The following is a 14,847-nucleotide window of genomic DNA, read 5'->3' on the forward strand; positions in this document are numbered from 1 at the left end:
CATAAATTTCTACAGATACAATGACAGGCATAAACTATTTCTGACACAACAACGAACATAAACACCAAATTCACAATGATAGACATAAAACACTACAGACACAAAACAGACATAAACAGTTACATACACACCAACAGACATAAACCACTACCGACACAATAAATATCTAAAAGCATTTTACAGACACAAACACGAACAGACAATTAAAAATACAAACCACTATATTCACAAATACCTACATATCCCTACAAAGGATAACAAACAAAATCTTTAATAGAGTCACAAATTAGGTACATACAACGATCATAAAACTGCTACAAACTATATCAAACACAATTTACTACAGACATATCAATAAACACAGTAACAAACACAATGCTCTTATTACACACAACAAACAGCTACACAAGAGCTGTTGGTAGGACAGCAACGCTTGACTATTCTAAGTGCTTGATAGTAAAAGAGCCTTGATAAAATGACAAAAATTTTCTTTCAATCCATGTTACAGTTAAAGGCCTTGGAGAGAGTCCTAATATGCTCTCAAAAAAAGAGTATAAAATTTCAAATTGTTTCAATAGAATATGAAAATATCTGAGGTGGTATGCAAACCTAAATTTAAATTATAAGTTGAAAAAAGGGCATTATTCTGTCAAAATGCTTAATACAGTTACCTCCTCCTGTCTACAGGTTGGGGTTATAATGGTGAACAAGTGTGCAAAGTTTCAAAGCCATATGTCAAGCTAAGACACAGTAACCTACTGGTACAGATACACCAAACAGACACCACTACACACCCAATAACAAACAAAAATTGCTGTACAGACAAAACAACAAACATAAATTAATTTCACAATGCCTAAAAATGCCCAAGTCGTATCATCTCTCTCTTAATTTGATATCAAATTCTACTTATTCAGTTTCTCATACAAACAAACAAAAACAATGGTCTAGAATTGTTTCTTTTATTGAAATAATTATATATATTTCACACTTAATTACAATTCAAGTAGCCCATTACAAAAATAACAATTACAAGCAAAGCATTCAAGTATATTTTTATGATGTCAGGAAATATATCTATGTGAGCAATTCATAAATCAAGTGCAACCTTGTGCCAAAACAGTTTAAATATCTATAATGAAGGGTCATAATTCCAAAGATTCTAAACTTTGTCAGTACATGAAACTTTCTGAAAAAAAAAAGACTTTTATAAAACATTACAATTACATGAAATACAAACAGGTTTAATAAATGCACTATTTAACAAATCTTTTCAGTTACTAGTTCACAAAGAAAACCTTATAAACAAGAGCTGTCAGTAGGACAGCAACGCTCGACTATTCTAAGTGCTTGATAGTAAAAAAAAATGCTTGATACAGTTACCTCCTCCAGTCTACAAGTTGGGGTCATGATGGTGAACAAGTGTGCAAAGTTTCAAAGCCATATGCCAATGGACTTTGAAAATATTTGAACTATTACAAAAACTTTAACGTAAATTCTAAGTCGAAAAAGGGGCATAATTCTGTCAAAATGCTTGATACAGTTACCTCCTCCTGTATACAGGTTGGGGTCATGATGGTGAACAAGTGTTCAAAGTTTCAAAGCCATATGTCAATGGACTCTGAAAATATTTGAACTATTACAAAAACTTTAACATAAGTGGTTACGCTGACGCCGACGCTCGGGTGACTGCAATAGCTCTACTTATTCTTATCGAATATTCGAGCTAAAAATGATGAACAATAAAACAAGAGGGCATATGGTCTTAAATCGCTCACCTGATGTTCTCTGATGGGCTTAAAATCAAAACAAGTTGCATGTTGATATAAGCTAAATTAAGATCAATAAGCATCCACTCAGTATTCCCTTAGTATATTTCTTAAATTCAAAAAAAGAGGAACAATTATCAGTTCTGTAAGCTAATGATAAAGGAATGGCCCAACATGCAATATCAATATTTAATACATGTATTTAAACAATTTATAATACTTTCAGATCGAAATGTCATATTTAGGACCTTATTGTTCAATTAAAAAAGTGAAAAGCTATTAAAATCAAATCATATTTTTTTTTTATAATAATGTTGTTTGGTCATATCTGGAGAAAATTTTAACTATAACATACATGGAAAATGGAATAAAAATTTCCCTTATAAAAAACCTCCATTGCAACTTTTTGAATTTTGAGCAATGATTTTGTTTTTTATTTGACATTTACAAATATAATTCTTTCAATTTAGATACCATACCCTAGTACACAATTTTTCAATTTACTAACAAATTTTCTTCAGATTACATACAGTTCAATATAGATGAGTGGAAAGAGAGATAAACAAAGTAAGGGAAGAAAAATTACATCTCGCTATACATTCAAGAACTTTTATACAAATGTTTATATACACAGAAATTTGTACAAACTGAAAGACCAAGGGGACATATTTTGTCCAGCATATCACAAAATTATATCTTTCAATATATTTACACTTTACACAAATGTTGGTTTTATATATTTCTTGCAATAACATTGTAATTCATACCCTTAACCTGCTAAATTTCATAAATGAACTTGCCCAGCTCCCATTTAGTGAACTGTCCATTATGAATTTTGGGGATATCAAGATGAAAATTGAAATAATGACAGCTAACAGTATACAGCCTGGACAGACCTCCAAAAAATTCAACATCTTATAACTTAATGAAGGCTTATATTTCTACAAATAATAATTTACAGTAAAATATAAGTTAGAAAAAAAAAATGTTCACCAATATTTACAAGGTAATAGAGCTGTTGGTTATTACTAAAATAAATTATATTAAATTAAGTTGCTTTCAAAACAGAAAGCCCTACACAGCTTTTTATATATCATCAGATTAAGAATACCCTTCTATTTGAAACACCCTGACATCTACAACTATTTAAATACAGTTCTCCATGAATGTTTTGTGTCACTTCTATACCAATGAGCTAAACCTTGCCAAAAATAAACACAAGATTTTCATTGTGGTATAGTTAGAAACCTCACAAATGACAATTTTCTAGTTAACATACATACAAAGACTGGTCAAAAGAAAATCAATCAAATGAATTATAAAATATAAACCAGTCACAGAAAAATATAAATATGCATCCCCATTTCTGCTTCTTTAATTTTTCTTAAATGATATTTTATAATTACATGTATCTGATTTCTGTAAATGCAACATGGTCCGCTTTTAAAGTTATTTTATAAACAAGCATATGATTGTCCTGCGTTAGAAAGAAAAAAACAAGTTCAAACTGGTTTATGGTTTTTCACACATACATGTAACAGCTGTTGACAAATATTAGACAAAACATGTACACTTTACATGTGATCAATATCAGATATAGGCTTTTATAAATCTCCCCAACAAAATCCATTAAATAAACGTTTGTAGATAAATGAACACCATCAAACAATATTGATACATTGTGTCACAAACATAAATAAAGGTTTTCATTGCCTTTTTATGTTTAAAAGTGAAAGGACAACTACAAAATGTATTACTTTTCGTTTCTTTTTTTTCATAAAAGAAAATCAACAGCAAATCAAACATTACACTGGTTTTATGTGATGATAAAAATGAAATAGAAAAAGATTAAGTTTAAAGGTAAAACTAAAGGAAAATTAAAGTCATCCATGATATTCTTTGTAAAAAAGTTAACATATAATTCTATAAGCTAGGTGAAACGAAGTGTAATTATACTAGCCAAGAAATGGCACCAAACTGCACACTCATCAGAACTAAATTAAAATGGTTCCTTTTAATAATTATTAAACAAACTATTTCCAACAGAAATTACATTATGGACTTGAACTCTTGAACTTGAATATTAGTAGTTCAATAAAAAATTTTCTTAGCCCTGTTGGAAGCAAACCAAGATTTTGAAAATTTTCCCCAAAAAATGATGGTTTTGGATGGACAAGTCCATTTAAAATATCTAGCATGGCACGGGTTGAATATCAAAATACAAACACTTACCAGCACAAATTATAATCATGTCATGCTGCAGATTGGCTCAGATATTTTCCCAACAAAAAGGTTCACAACCATACATGGAATACATGCTGGCGAGATACTTGAATTTTATCTTTCGTTCTTCAGTATAACATAATGAAACAGTGAGCATTGTACAATATGCAGTAAAATTTACAAAATAAAACAAAGTGTAACAGTATCATTATTATTTTTTTCCAAATTGTCACAGATAATGAAACAACATATTTCTTCTGATGTATCTTTAGCAACATGGGAGAATCATGTCTCTCTATGCTATGCCCCAAGTAACAAGAACCGCAGTGGAAATAAAGATTCATGGCTCCTTCTCTTTTTTGTGTTATATTTGGTACAGTGTTGCATGCCATGGTTATTACTCATATACTCATGTACTTGTATTTTATTTAATCATTTTATGAATACATGTGTGCTATCATTGTATGCACACTGTGATACAGAAATAAATCTACCTATCTCAGCAAAAGGTTCATCCTGCAATCAACTGAAAATTGAGATCATTTTATTTGTTTGAGACATTTATAATGACTTTGTTACCAGACACTTGTCTTTCTCATACAGATGAACCAGAACGCAGCCCCATATTGATTCGAATGAAAACAAGCTAAATAAGGAAAGAAAATTGATAAAATAAGTATACAGGTAGGTGTGAAGGCATGTAAATAATAACATATAAGTAATATACAGGCAAGGGTGCAAGGAGAGAAGGTTGGTGTGATAGGGAAATAATTTTTAAAAGGCACATTATTAGTAGAAAGCCCTAATTTAGAAATGGTAAGAAAAGGATTGTAAAAGCAAGAATGTGGGTAAAAGCAGAAAGATACAGTACAGTGCAATACTGAGTTCAAGTAAGAAAGCAGGGCATGTAATATTTGATAACAGATGGAAACAAGAAAAATACCTTCGAAAAGCATAAGACTAAAGATCATGTCAATCCATAAACTGAGGTAAAAGTTTTATGGTCTTTTGTTCTGGTTATTAAATTTAAGTCAGTACCACTTTTAGAAATATGCAAAAAAGAAGATACATGTCATATTCACGCTATTCAGATAAAAGAAAATATCCCATTGAAGTAGTTGACACAAAAGGTAGCTTAGCAGTCATAACTATGTGTTCTGACCAATAACTATTGATAAATTGTTTCAGTTTGTTGAAGCTGTAAAATATCCAAATTCCAGTAACTGATCTCTAAACACAGCAAAAGATAAATACTTTGAGGAAAAGGACACAGTTATATCTTGACATTTATTTTCATTTGTATTTTTCGGTTAAAGTTAAAGAGTAAAGTGCCCAAAATATTGCTATTTGTTACAATACCTGCTAAAATCAGGTTAAAATGTACCTTCCCTCATGTCTACTTAAGGAAAATACTTGGAAAATGGATACCACAGAAATGTTTAACCGCATGCCTAGGAAAGTATAGAACAATTACATTACGATTTCCTCAGAGTGAATAAAAAGACAAAGAACCTGATATTTAACTGCTTATGCAGATAATATAGATAAACATGTGGCTAATGCATGTTATAAACAAAAATATTAGATAAGATAATTCCCCACGAGGCATTCAATAATCCATTAAATATTAATGTGCCATGTATCTTAGTTTCTTTTTTAAACATTTTACATACATGATATAATAACATGATTATCATGTATTAAGTAATCTAGTCTGCTTAATATATAGCACACTTCTGCATCACAAGGTATTTGGCACATAACTTTCATCTTTTTTTCTACGTTTTGTACAATTCTGTATCATGTATATATTTGCTGTACCAATCTTCGAAGCATATATATAAATATGTAAGTATTATGTCCAAGCATTATTGAGCCTTTCTTATCATTGCTGTCAAAGACTGGTTTCTCATGTGTAAATGAACTCCCAACCTTTTCGAGCACTGTCAGTAATCCTCAAATCACTGGTTCCTCTCTCTCAATGGACTTGCACTTTGACGTCTTTCTTGGAACAGCATAGATCTTTTCTTTGTTTTTCTCAGTAACTGTTGGCCAAACTGCAATCATTCAGATAGCTTTATAACAATCAGCTCATTTCCATTTAATGTGAGCAACAAATTAATATTTTTTTAAAAATACATTGTATTTAAAACTGCACATTTTCTCGAGTATTTTCAATTAAATTTTCAATGAAGTTCATCAGAAGATATTCAGTCTTGTGTGGGTCAAAAATAATGGACTTGCATTAGACTGTTAATTATTATACACAACTGTGATTATTTTGTTTATCTAAGTAAGATGATTTACAGAAAATTAAATCAAATTGAAGGTAGAGGAGGACTAAGAGAAACAACATGTCACCACCTAACAGGTTTGAAATTATTTTATAAAGTCTACTAGTTTCGATCATTACAATGATCTTCATCAGAAAACAAGCAATTATCATAGTATTGCAAGCAATCCATAAGTCCCCTACCGGTAAGAGCCCAAGCAACATTCTGAAGGGCCATTGGCCATTCACTAAGGTTCCTATTTTAAGTAAATTTGTTGAAAAAGTTCTTTAAAAGTGATCACAGGAAACAGTTTTTATGTACAGACAGACGGACTGAAGGACACTCTAAAGTTATTTTTTAAACATCCCTGTTATCAAAATATAATATTTTTAAAATCCTATCATGATTGAAGAAGTTGGAGTAAAAATTACAAATTTCTCAAAAAAAAGTCTGAGTTCAAAAGGGGCATAATTCTGGAAATAGTCTTGCTAGAGTATTGAACAATCACAAATGTTGAGTGACAATAAGAAACATTTTTATGAAGTTTAAAGTAGATACATTCAGAAAAAGAAGTTATTAAAAAAACAATGTTTAAGTTCAAGGGAGGTAATTCTGATAAATTTTGTGCTAGAGTTGTAAACCTTGTCACATATGATGTGGTTGATGACAAGCAACTTATATTTAAAGTTTGAAGAAAATACCTTAAGAAATAAAGAACTTATAGTGAAAAAACTTAAAAACTAGAATCAGAAATCTTGAAATTCAGTCTATTTGTTGCCATAGCAACCAGAATTTTCAACATAGGAAGATAAAAAACTTAAAGGATGTGCAGAATTTCCATACTACCATCTACCCATATGTCAAGTTTCATAAACATATTTTCAGTACTTTTTGTGTTATCACTGGATCCAGGTTATGTGTAAAATTTGCCATATTTTCAGTCTATTTGTTGCCATAGCAACCAGAATTTTCAACATAGGAAGAAAAGAAAAAGACGTGCATAATCTCCATACTGCCATCTATCCATATATCAAGTTTCATAAAAATATTTTCAGTACTTTTTGCGTTATCGCGGGATCCAGGTTATGTGTAAAATTTGCCATATTTTCAGTCTATTTGTTGCCATAACAACCAGAATTTACAACATAGGAAGAAAAGAAAAAGACGTGCATAATCTCCATACTGCCATCTATCCATATATCAAGTTTCATTAAAATATTTTCAGTAGTTATCGCGGGATCCAGTTTTGTGGACGGACGGACTGATGGACGGACAGACGGAAGGACAGACCGGTAGGGGACTAATTAAATTGTTCAGTAAACTAAAATCTTAAACACAGATATTTTAGATAAACTGTACTTTTTAGTTCTATTGAACGAACAAATAAAAAGATTTGAGACCAAATGGTGAGCTTGAAATACAACACAACTAGTAACTGTAAACACAATAATACTTGTCAATCATGACTAGTTTGGTAGACTGTATTCAATCTGGAATTTCACATGAATATAAAATTTTCTTAGAATATTGTATATTCATGTGAAATTCCAGATTGAATACAAATGTAGAAAATAAATACAAGTCACTCCCCTCATAGAATTTCTGAAATATCTGTAATTTCTACAACTTTTTATACTTTCCTGCAAGATACGTAATTCAATTACAATGTCATATTTGCATAGATAGAGTTATCTTGCTTTTTTACCTTTTCTCTTTATGGTCAAGTAAATGATACCGAAGTAAAATTTGTGTCTTTCATTTAGTATACTATTTATGTAAAATGAATGTAACCTTATTTTAATTTATTGAAGTAAAATGCTCATATGCTATTATTGTTGGGTTAATAAGCAGATTAACCCCTATTAGGTCACTGACAGGGAAAAATAATGTGGTCAAACCTTAACTTGGTGCCAGAAAAAGAAAATAAGAATGATAAGGAATGTTTAGTCAGACGCTATTAATTAATTGACCACATATATTAACTTACAGGTGCTATGGGGCTGTCAGGTGAATTATAGTCATTTTCATGATCTGTATCAGGACTACACGGACTTCGAGGGCTCAGCAGCATATGACTAGCAAACTTCTTCTTTAATGCCATTGCTATAAGGGAAGCAGGATCTTGATTCTCTGATGTCTTTGGTTTGTCTGGCTTTAATGGAGTTCCACCAGGGGACCTGTGTAACGATAAAATTATATCATGTATCTAAATGTCACAGTATGATTCTCAAGAAATATATCACATCACATTTACACATAGAGATATTCTTATTCAAATAAATCTACACCATCATTCTTTAATGGCTTATGTTTAACCAGCAATAAATGATTTATACCTCTGTGACAAAAACTATGAAATTTACTGATAACTGATGCTATTGCATCAAAGCAATTTTTAATCTTTACCAATGCACTTGTTACAATTTACATTAAAATTGCCTGGCATTTAACTTACTTCACTTTAAGACTAGAACTTCACTTTTCTGGCTAGGTTAGGTGAAGTGAACGATTTGAGGTAAAGTTATCACCATTGCCGATTGTTTATTTATAGTAGTTCACAGCAGACAAGAGCATATACTTTTATTCATTACTTGTCAAATCTTGAGACTGAATTGATCTCACACAAACAATGGCTCTATGTCAAACTTTATAAGATACTTTCTCAAGTTAAGTGAAGGGCTGAAGTAGTCAGTAAGAATACTTAGAGCCAGGCTAGAATTACACATAGAATTTCCACAAATGTGTCATAACTTCTATTACATCTAACTAAAGAGCTATAGATACCTCTGTATAGCACGAAGTTTAACAGTTCCTAGCCCCTTTAACACGTCAGCCATGTTTGGAGGGCCTGAATTATAGTTCCCACTTCCAGAATGTTCACTGGCACTAAGATTTTCTCTATTCTAAAATCATTATGTTGATGATATCATTATATATACAGAAACCACAGTAAAACTTCATGTTTCATTATTAAACATATCTAAATTACATCAAAAATTATGCAATAAACATATAAATTTAGCTATTAGTAATTCAATGTTGTAAAGGATTATAACTCATAATATAAAAATCTGCTTGTTGTTCTTTTATACACAAATATAACTTAAGTCAAAATCAGATCAGAGTAAACATTAATGGCTTGACACTTAACAAGAGCTGTCGGTAGGACAGCAAGGCTCGACTATTCTTAGTGCTTGATAGTAAAAAAAGCCTTGATTAAAAGGTAAAATTTTCTCAGTAAAGAAAAAGGCAAATTTTTTCTTTAAATCCATATTACAGTTATAGGCCTTGGAGAGAGTCCTATTATGCTCTCAAAGAAGTGTATAAAATTTCAACAATGTTTCTTAGCCTTATGTCAATGAAATATTTGAGGTATTACAAAAACTGTAACGTAAATTCTAAGTCGAAAAAGGGGCATAATTCTGTCAAAATGCTTGATACAGTTACCTCCTCCTGTGATGGTGAACAAGTGTGCAAAGTTTCAAAGCAATATGTCAATGGACTTTGAAAATATTTGAGGTATTACAAAAACTTGAACATAAGTGGTTACAACAACGCGGACGCTCAGGTGACTACAATAGCTCTAATTATTATTATCGAATAGTCAATCTAAAAATGAAACTGAAATTCTAAAATACTGTGTTGAGCTTAAAATGAAACTGAAATTCTAAAATACTGTGAATAAGTACTAGGCAGTAAATTTTGAACAACAGACTTGCCTAAGGAACACAATGAAGTCAGTTGAAAACTTGTTTGTCTATTTTAAAAGGTCAACCAATGCATCATATCTTACAAATATTGTAGAAGTTTTCAGTAGTTATAAAATTGGAGGTTATTTGTTGGAATGATTGACCAACTATAAATAAACATGTTCCTTACCTCTTTTAACATATCCGCCAATGATTTACCAGGTTTTGGAGCTTTAAATATTCCTGATGGTGTTGGCGGTGGTGGTGGGGGAGGGGGTGGAGGAGGAGGGGGTGGTGGGGGACAAGCTGGAGGGGCAGCCAAACCAAGACCCATACTTGGATATGGAACTGAAACAAAAATAAATTAAATGTGAATATTACTTCAAAGTAGAATCAGCAGAAAATGTTTAAGTTAACAATAACTAGTTATTAATTACACTTATCAATATAATCATCAACAAGAGAAGTTGGAAAATATATAGTACATATACTTTATAATGACCTTTACAAGTGGAAATAGCATGTAATATTCTAATTCAAATTAGGGAAACAATTTTGGAATTACAGAGTGACAAAAGTCCAAATATACAAATTTTTGCTAAATCAGGGATCAAAAATGATATCTGCTAACCTCAAATGTACCAAATTATCAAGAGGCTTCAATTATATGATGACAAAAGTTTCATGGATCTTTTATAAACTTTCGTCAATATACCTAGTTTACATGCTGACAAGCATTATTACAGTTTCATGGCTCTTGCAGTTTTACTTTTGAAAGAACACACATGACAAAAACCCATCTATGTACTGATAGAGTGGATGGACAAGGGCAAAGAAGGTGTTCCCAAAAAAGGTGGGGGCATAAAAAAAGTGGTGGGGGCTTAAAAAAGTGACATGTTCTATATTAGATAACAATTGTAAACAATAATCAAGTTAAATCAATGTGCAAACAACAAGAAAATGACGTAAGAACAAGAGCTGTCGATAAGACAGCACGCTCGACTATTCTAAGTGCTTGATATTAAAAGAGCCTTGATAATGTTAAATTTAGAGCTTTGATAATGTTAAATTTTCTAAGTTCACAAAAGGGCTAATTTTTTTTTTATAAATTCATGTTATAGGCCTTAGAGAGAGTCTAATTTATACACTATTGGCTTGACTATTCGGAATGTAAAGTCACAAGGGTGTTTTATTGTGTATAATAATTCTAATTACCTATGAATACTGTAACCCAATTTATATTCGCGAATACAAATTTTCGCGTTTTGCCGAGGTCGGACATATTTGCGAATGTTAATTTCCGCGTTTTCTTGATTACCAAAAAAAAAAATTCGCGGATTGGAAAGTCCGATGGGGCCGTAAAAGCCATTAGCCAACTATTAATCTTCAATAATTGAGGTCATTATTGGAGTCTCGATAGGTTTATACCACCTTTGTCTTAACAATTCACTCAAACAATTATTTTATAGGATCCAAAAAAACAAAAGCCTTTTGTGATGCTCGATAGTTTTCCAACTTTTGTCAAACGATTTATTCAAACATTTAAATATGAAGAAACTTAAAACTGACACATGCTCCTTATAGTACCCTATACGGAACGTCATTGACAATAGGCCTAATAGTATTTCATGAATTGGATTAAAATGTGGATGTTTATTTTGATTGCTATATTGACATAGAGTTCTTTTGATATTTATAAAATAGTAGTAGTTTACTTAGTTTGTGTTTTTAATACTTTATGGCAACATTCATAACAATTCATTACTTCCTAACAGGTGCCCGTAAAATTTGAATATATCCGGTCAAGTAGCTTTGCATGAACAACGTCTAAAATAAAAATTTCTCTCCAATTTATTCGCTAAATCGTGTGGACTTATTCGCGCAAACAAATATTCGCGCTTCGTGGCCATCTGCGAATAAAGCGAATATTAATTGGTCGCGAATATTCGTTGGGTTACAGTACATTAAATTGACAGAAAAGGTACAAAGGCTTGTTATTAAGATGTTTTACCAAGTAAATCACTGCTTTATTATTATGAATGCATAAAATTGTCCCAAAAAAGGCACAAACCCTTCAGTAATTATGGAGGTAAAAGATTACAAGCAAAACTTTACCATGAATTTCTAAGTTGAAAAAGGGAAGAAAAATTAGCCTAAATGCAAGATAGAATTATGGATCTTTGTCAGTGACCTACAATTATGACACTAAATGCATATGTGAAGTTTTAAATAAATATCTTTAATAGTTATTGAGATATGTAAAACTTGCATGTAAACATTAACCAAGATACTAAGTAGAAAAGGAGATATGAATCAGCCTTAATGCAGGATAGAGTTATGGAACTTGGTCAGTCACATACAATTATGACCCTCAAATTATGACCGTAAGAACATGTGTAAAGTTTCATGTAAATATCTTTGAAGGCCTTTAACCTTTAACCAAAATTTCTAAGTTTCAAAGGGGCAAATAATTCTGCAAATATTACAGGCAGAGGTATCCAACTTGTCAATCTGATGTACCTTGTTACTATAAATAAGTATTGTAAGTTTCAATTGAATATCTCAAGCAATAATTGAGATATTTGACTTTACAAAAAACTTTAACCAAAATTTCTAAGTTAAAAAGGGGCATAATTCTGTCAAAATTGTAGGCAGAGTTATCCAACTTGTCAATCTGATGTGCCTTGTTACTATAAATAAGTATTGTATGTTTCAATTGAATATCTCAAGCAATAATTGAGATATTTGACTTTACAAAAAACTTTAACCAAAATTTCTAAGTTAAAAAGGGGCATAATTCTGTCAAAATTGTAGGCAGAGTTATCCAACTTGTCAATCTGATGTGCCTTGTTACTATATATAAGTATTGTATGTTTCAATTGAATATCTCAAGCAATAATTGAGATATTTGACTTTACAAAAAAATTTAACCAACGCAGACGCCGACGCGGACGCCGCCCGACTACAATAGCTCTCATATTCTTCGAATAGTCGAGCTAAAAATGCACATGTGAGGATCTTACTTGGGGGAAGTCTGGTTTGTTCCTGATCTTTGATGAGTACTGCAATCTGCGATCTCAGGGCAGCGAGCTCCTCTTCCATTGCACTGATCTTCTGCTGTGTAAATGGGTCTGCTGCCGAGATAGCAGATACTGACCCTATCGACTGGTCAAATGGTGTAGAAGTCCGGTCATCACGTAATGCATGTATCGGATCAAATATTATACCATCTTCAAGATCTTGTAATTCCGGTTCAGGTGAATCATGTCTGTGCTTGTCCCGTGGCCTTGAGGGAAAAAAACACTAGCTTTATGTTTTCACACAAGAAAAAAGATTAATCTCAGGAAATGAATTCTGATGCATTGTCTGTTTATGTTATACTCATTCATCATGAAATATTGACTTTAAATAAATGGGAATTTCTTATAATAATAATCACTGTTTAATACATACTGGGAAAACTTTCCATTATCTCTTTTAATAAGGTAAAAAATAATTTTAAAAGAGATGCTTAAGTATCTTTTATTCTAATTTTTTGCTATAAATATAAGCTGCAGCTTCTGGTATTCAATGAAATGACTATGTTTATAATTTATTATTTAAGAAAAGGTTAATAAACTACACAAAATCTATTTCACAGATTATAATATTATCAAAATTTACTCAAAAAATTATACCATCCCCTGTTTATCAAAACTTTTTTTTTACCTGACCATGATGCAATTATTCCCAAGATCCTCTTCTACCCAGATTAAATTATCACCGCCACTAGACACGTAAGATAACTCACTACAGAAACTGTCATTGTGTGTCCGTGTATTTCTCTGAGTACTTAACAATAAATTCTGTAAAATAAAGTGGAGATAATGGATGGAAAAATATAAATAAAACTTGTATTTCTAGATTCCAGGTGTAAAAATCATATCAAAGCAAAACAAGAGCGATCAGTAATCACATGTGTCGCCTCATGATGGCCAATTTCATGTTGGGACAAGTTTTGTGACAGACGGACAGACAGACGGACAGTGCACAACTAGACTTGGTACTGATCATTCCTGTATAGTTTGGATAAAATTGCACCAGTAGTTTATGAGGAGTAGTCCGGACAAGCTTTTGTGTATCTGGCAACATACAGAAAAAAACACCTTTTTATCAAAGGGCCATAACTTGGCCAAAAATCATTCAACCGGAAAACTGGTGCAATATGCACAAGGACTTGAGCTACAGATCAATCCTGTATAGTTTCATTGAAATTGCATTAGTGGTATAAGAGAAGTGGTCCGGACAAACTTTAAAAATAAAAGTTATTTAAGGGCCATAACTCTGACAAAAATCATTGAACCGGAAAATGCTGACAATATGCACAACTAGACTTGGTAATGATCATTCCTGTAAAGTTTGGATGAAATTGCACCAGTAGTTTATGAGGAGTAGTCCGGACAAGCTTTTGTGTATCTGGCAACACACAGAAAAAAAACACCTTTTTACCAAAGGGCCATAACTTAGCCAAAAATCATTCAACCGGAAAACCCGTGCAATATGCACAAGGACTTGAGCTACTGATCAATCCTGTAAAGTTTCAATGAAATTGCATTAGTAATATAAGAGAAGTAGTCCGGACAAACTTTAAAAATAAAAATTATTAAAGGGCCATAACTCTGTCAAAAATCATTGAACCGGAAAATGCTGACAATATGCACAACTAGACTTGGTACTGAACATTCCTGTAAAGTTCGGATGAAATTGCACCAGTAGTTTATGAGGAGTAGTCCGGACAAGTTTTGTGACGGACGAAAAGACTGACAGACAGACGACGGAGAAGTGATCCCTATATGTCGCCACTACTCCGTAGAGGTGACACGAAAATAAATGAATTAATTCAATAAAACTTCA

The 14,847-nt window shown here is 31.8% G+C and overlaps 1 protein-coding gene across 1 annotated transcript; it reads right to left on the minus strand.

Annotated features, from left to right (window-relative positions):
- Positions 1–948: 948 nt before the first annotated feature.
- LOC132739538 (mitochondrial fission regulator 1-like) lies at positions 949–13,818 on the minus strand. The gene is made up of 6 exons (XM_060727252.1): positions 13,663–13,818; positions 12,978–13,240; positions 10,145–10,302; positions 9,050–9,168; positions 8,253–8,442; positions 949–6,049 (listed from the first exon to the last, which is right to left on the minus strand). The coding sequence occupies exons 1-6, from the start codon at positions 13,668–13,670 to the stop codon at positions 5,954–5,956; spliced, it is 834 nt and encodes a 277-aa protein (XP_060583235.1). The 5' UTR covers positions 13,671–13,818; the 3' UTR covers positions 949–5,953.
- Between the last annotated feature and the right edge of the window lie 1,029 nt (positions 13,819–14,847).

Source organism: Ruditapes philippinarum, unplaced genomic scaffold (assembly GCF_026571515.1).
Source record: "Ruditapes philippinarum isolate M1 unplaced genomic scaffold, ASM2657151v2 ctg4270_1_1_1_1, whole genome shotgun sequence".
Taxonomy (NCBI): Eukaryota; Metazoa; Mollusca; class Bivalvia; order Venerida; family Veneridae; genus Ruditapes; species Ruditapes philippinarum.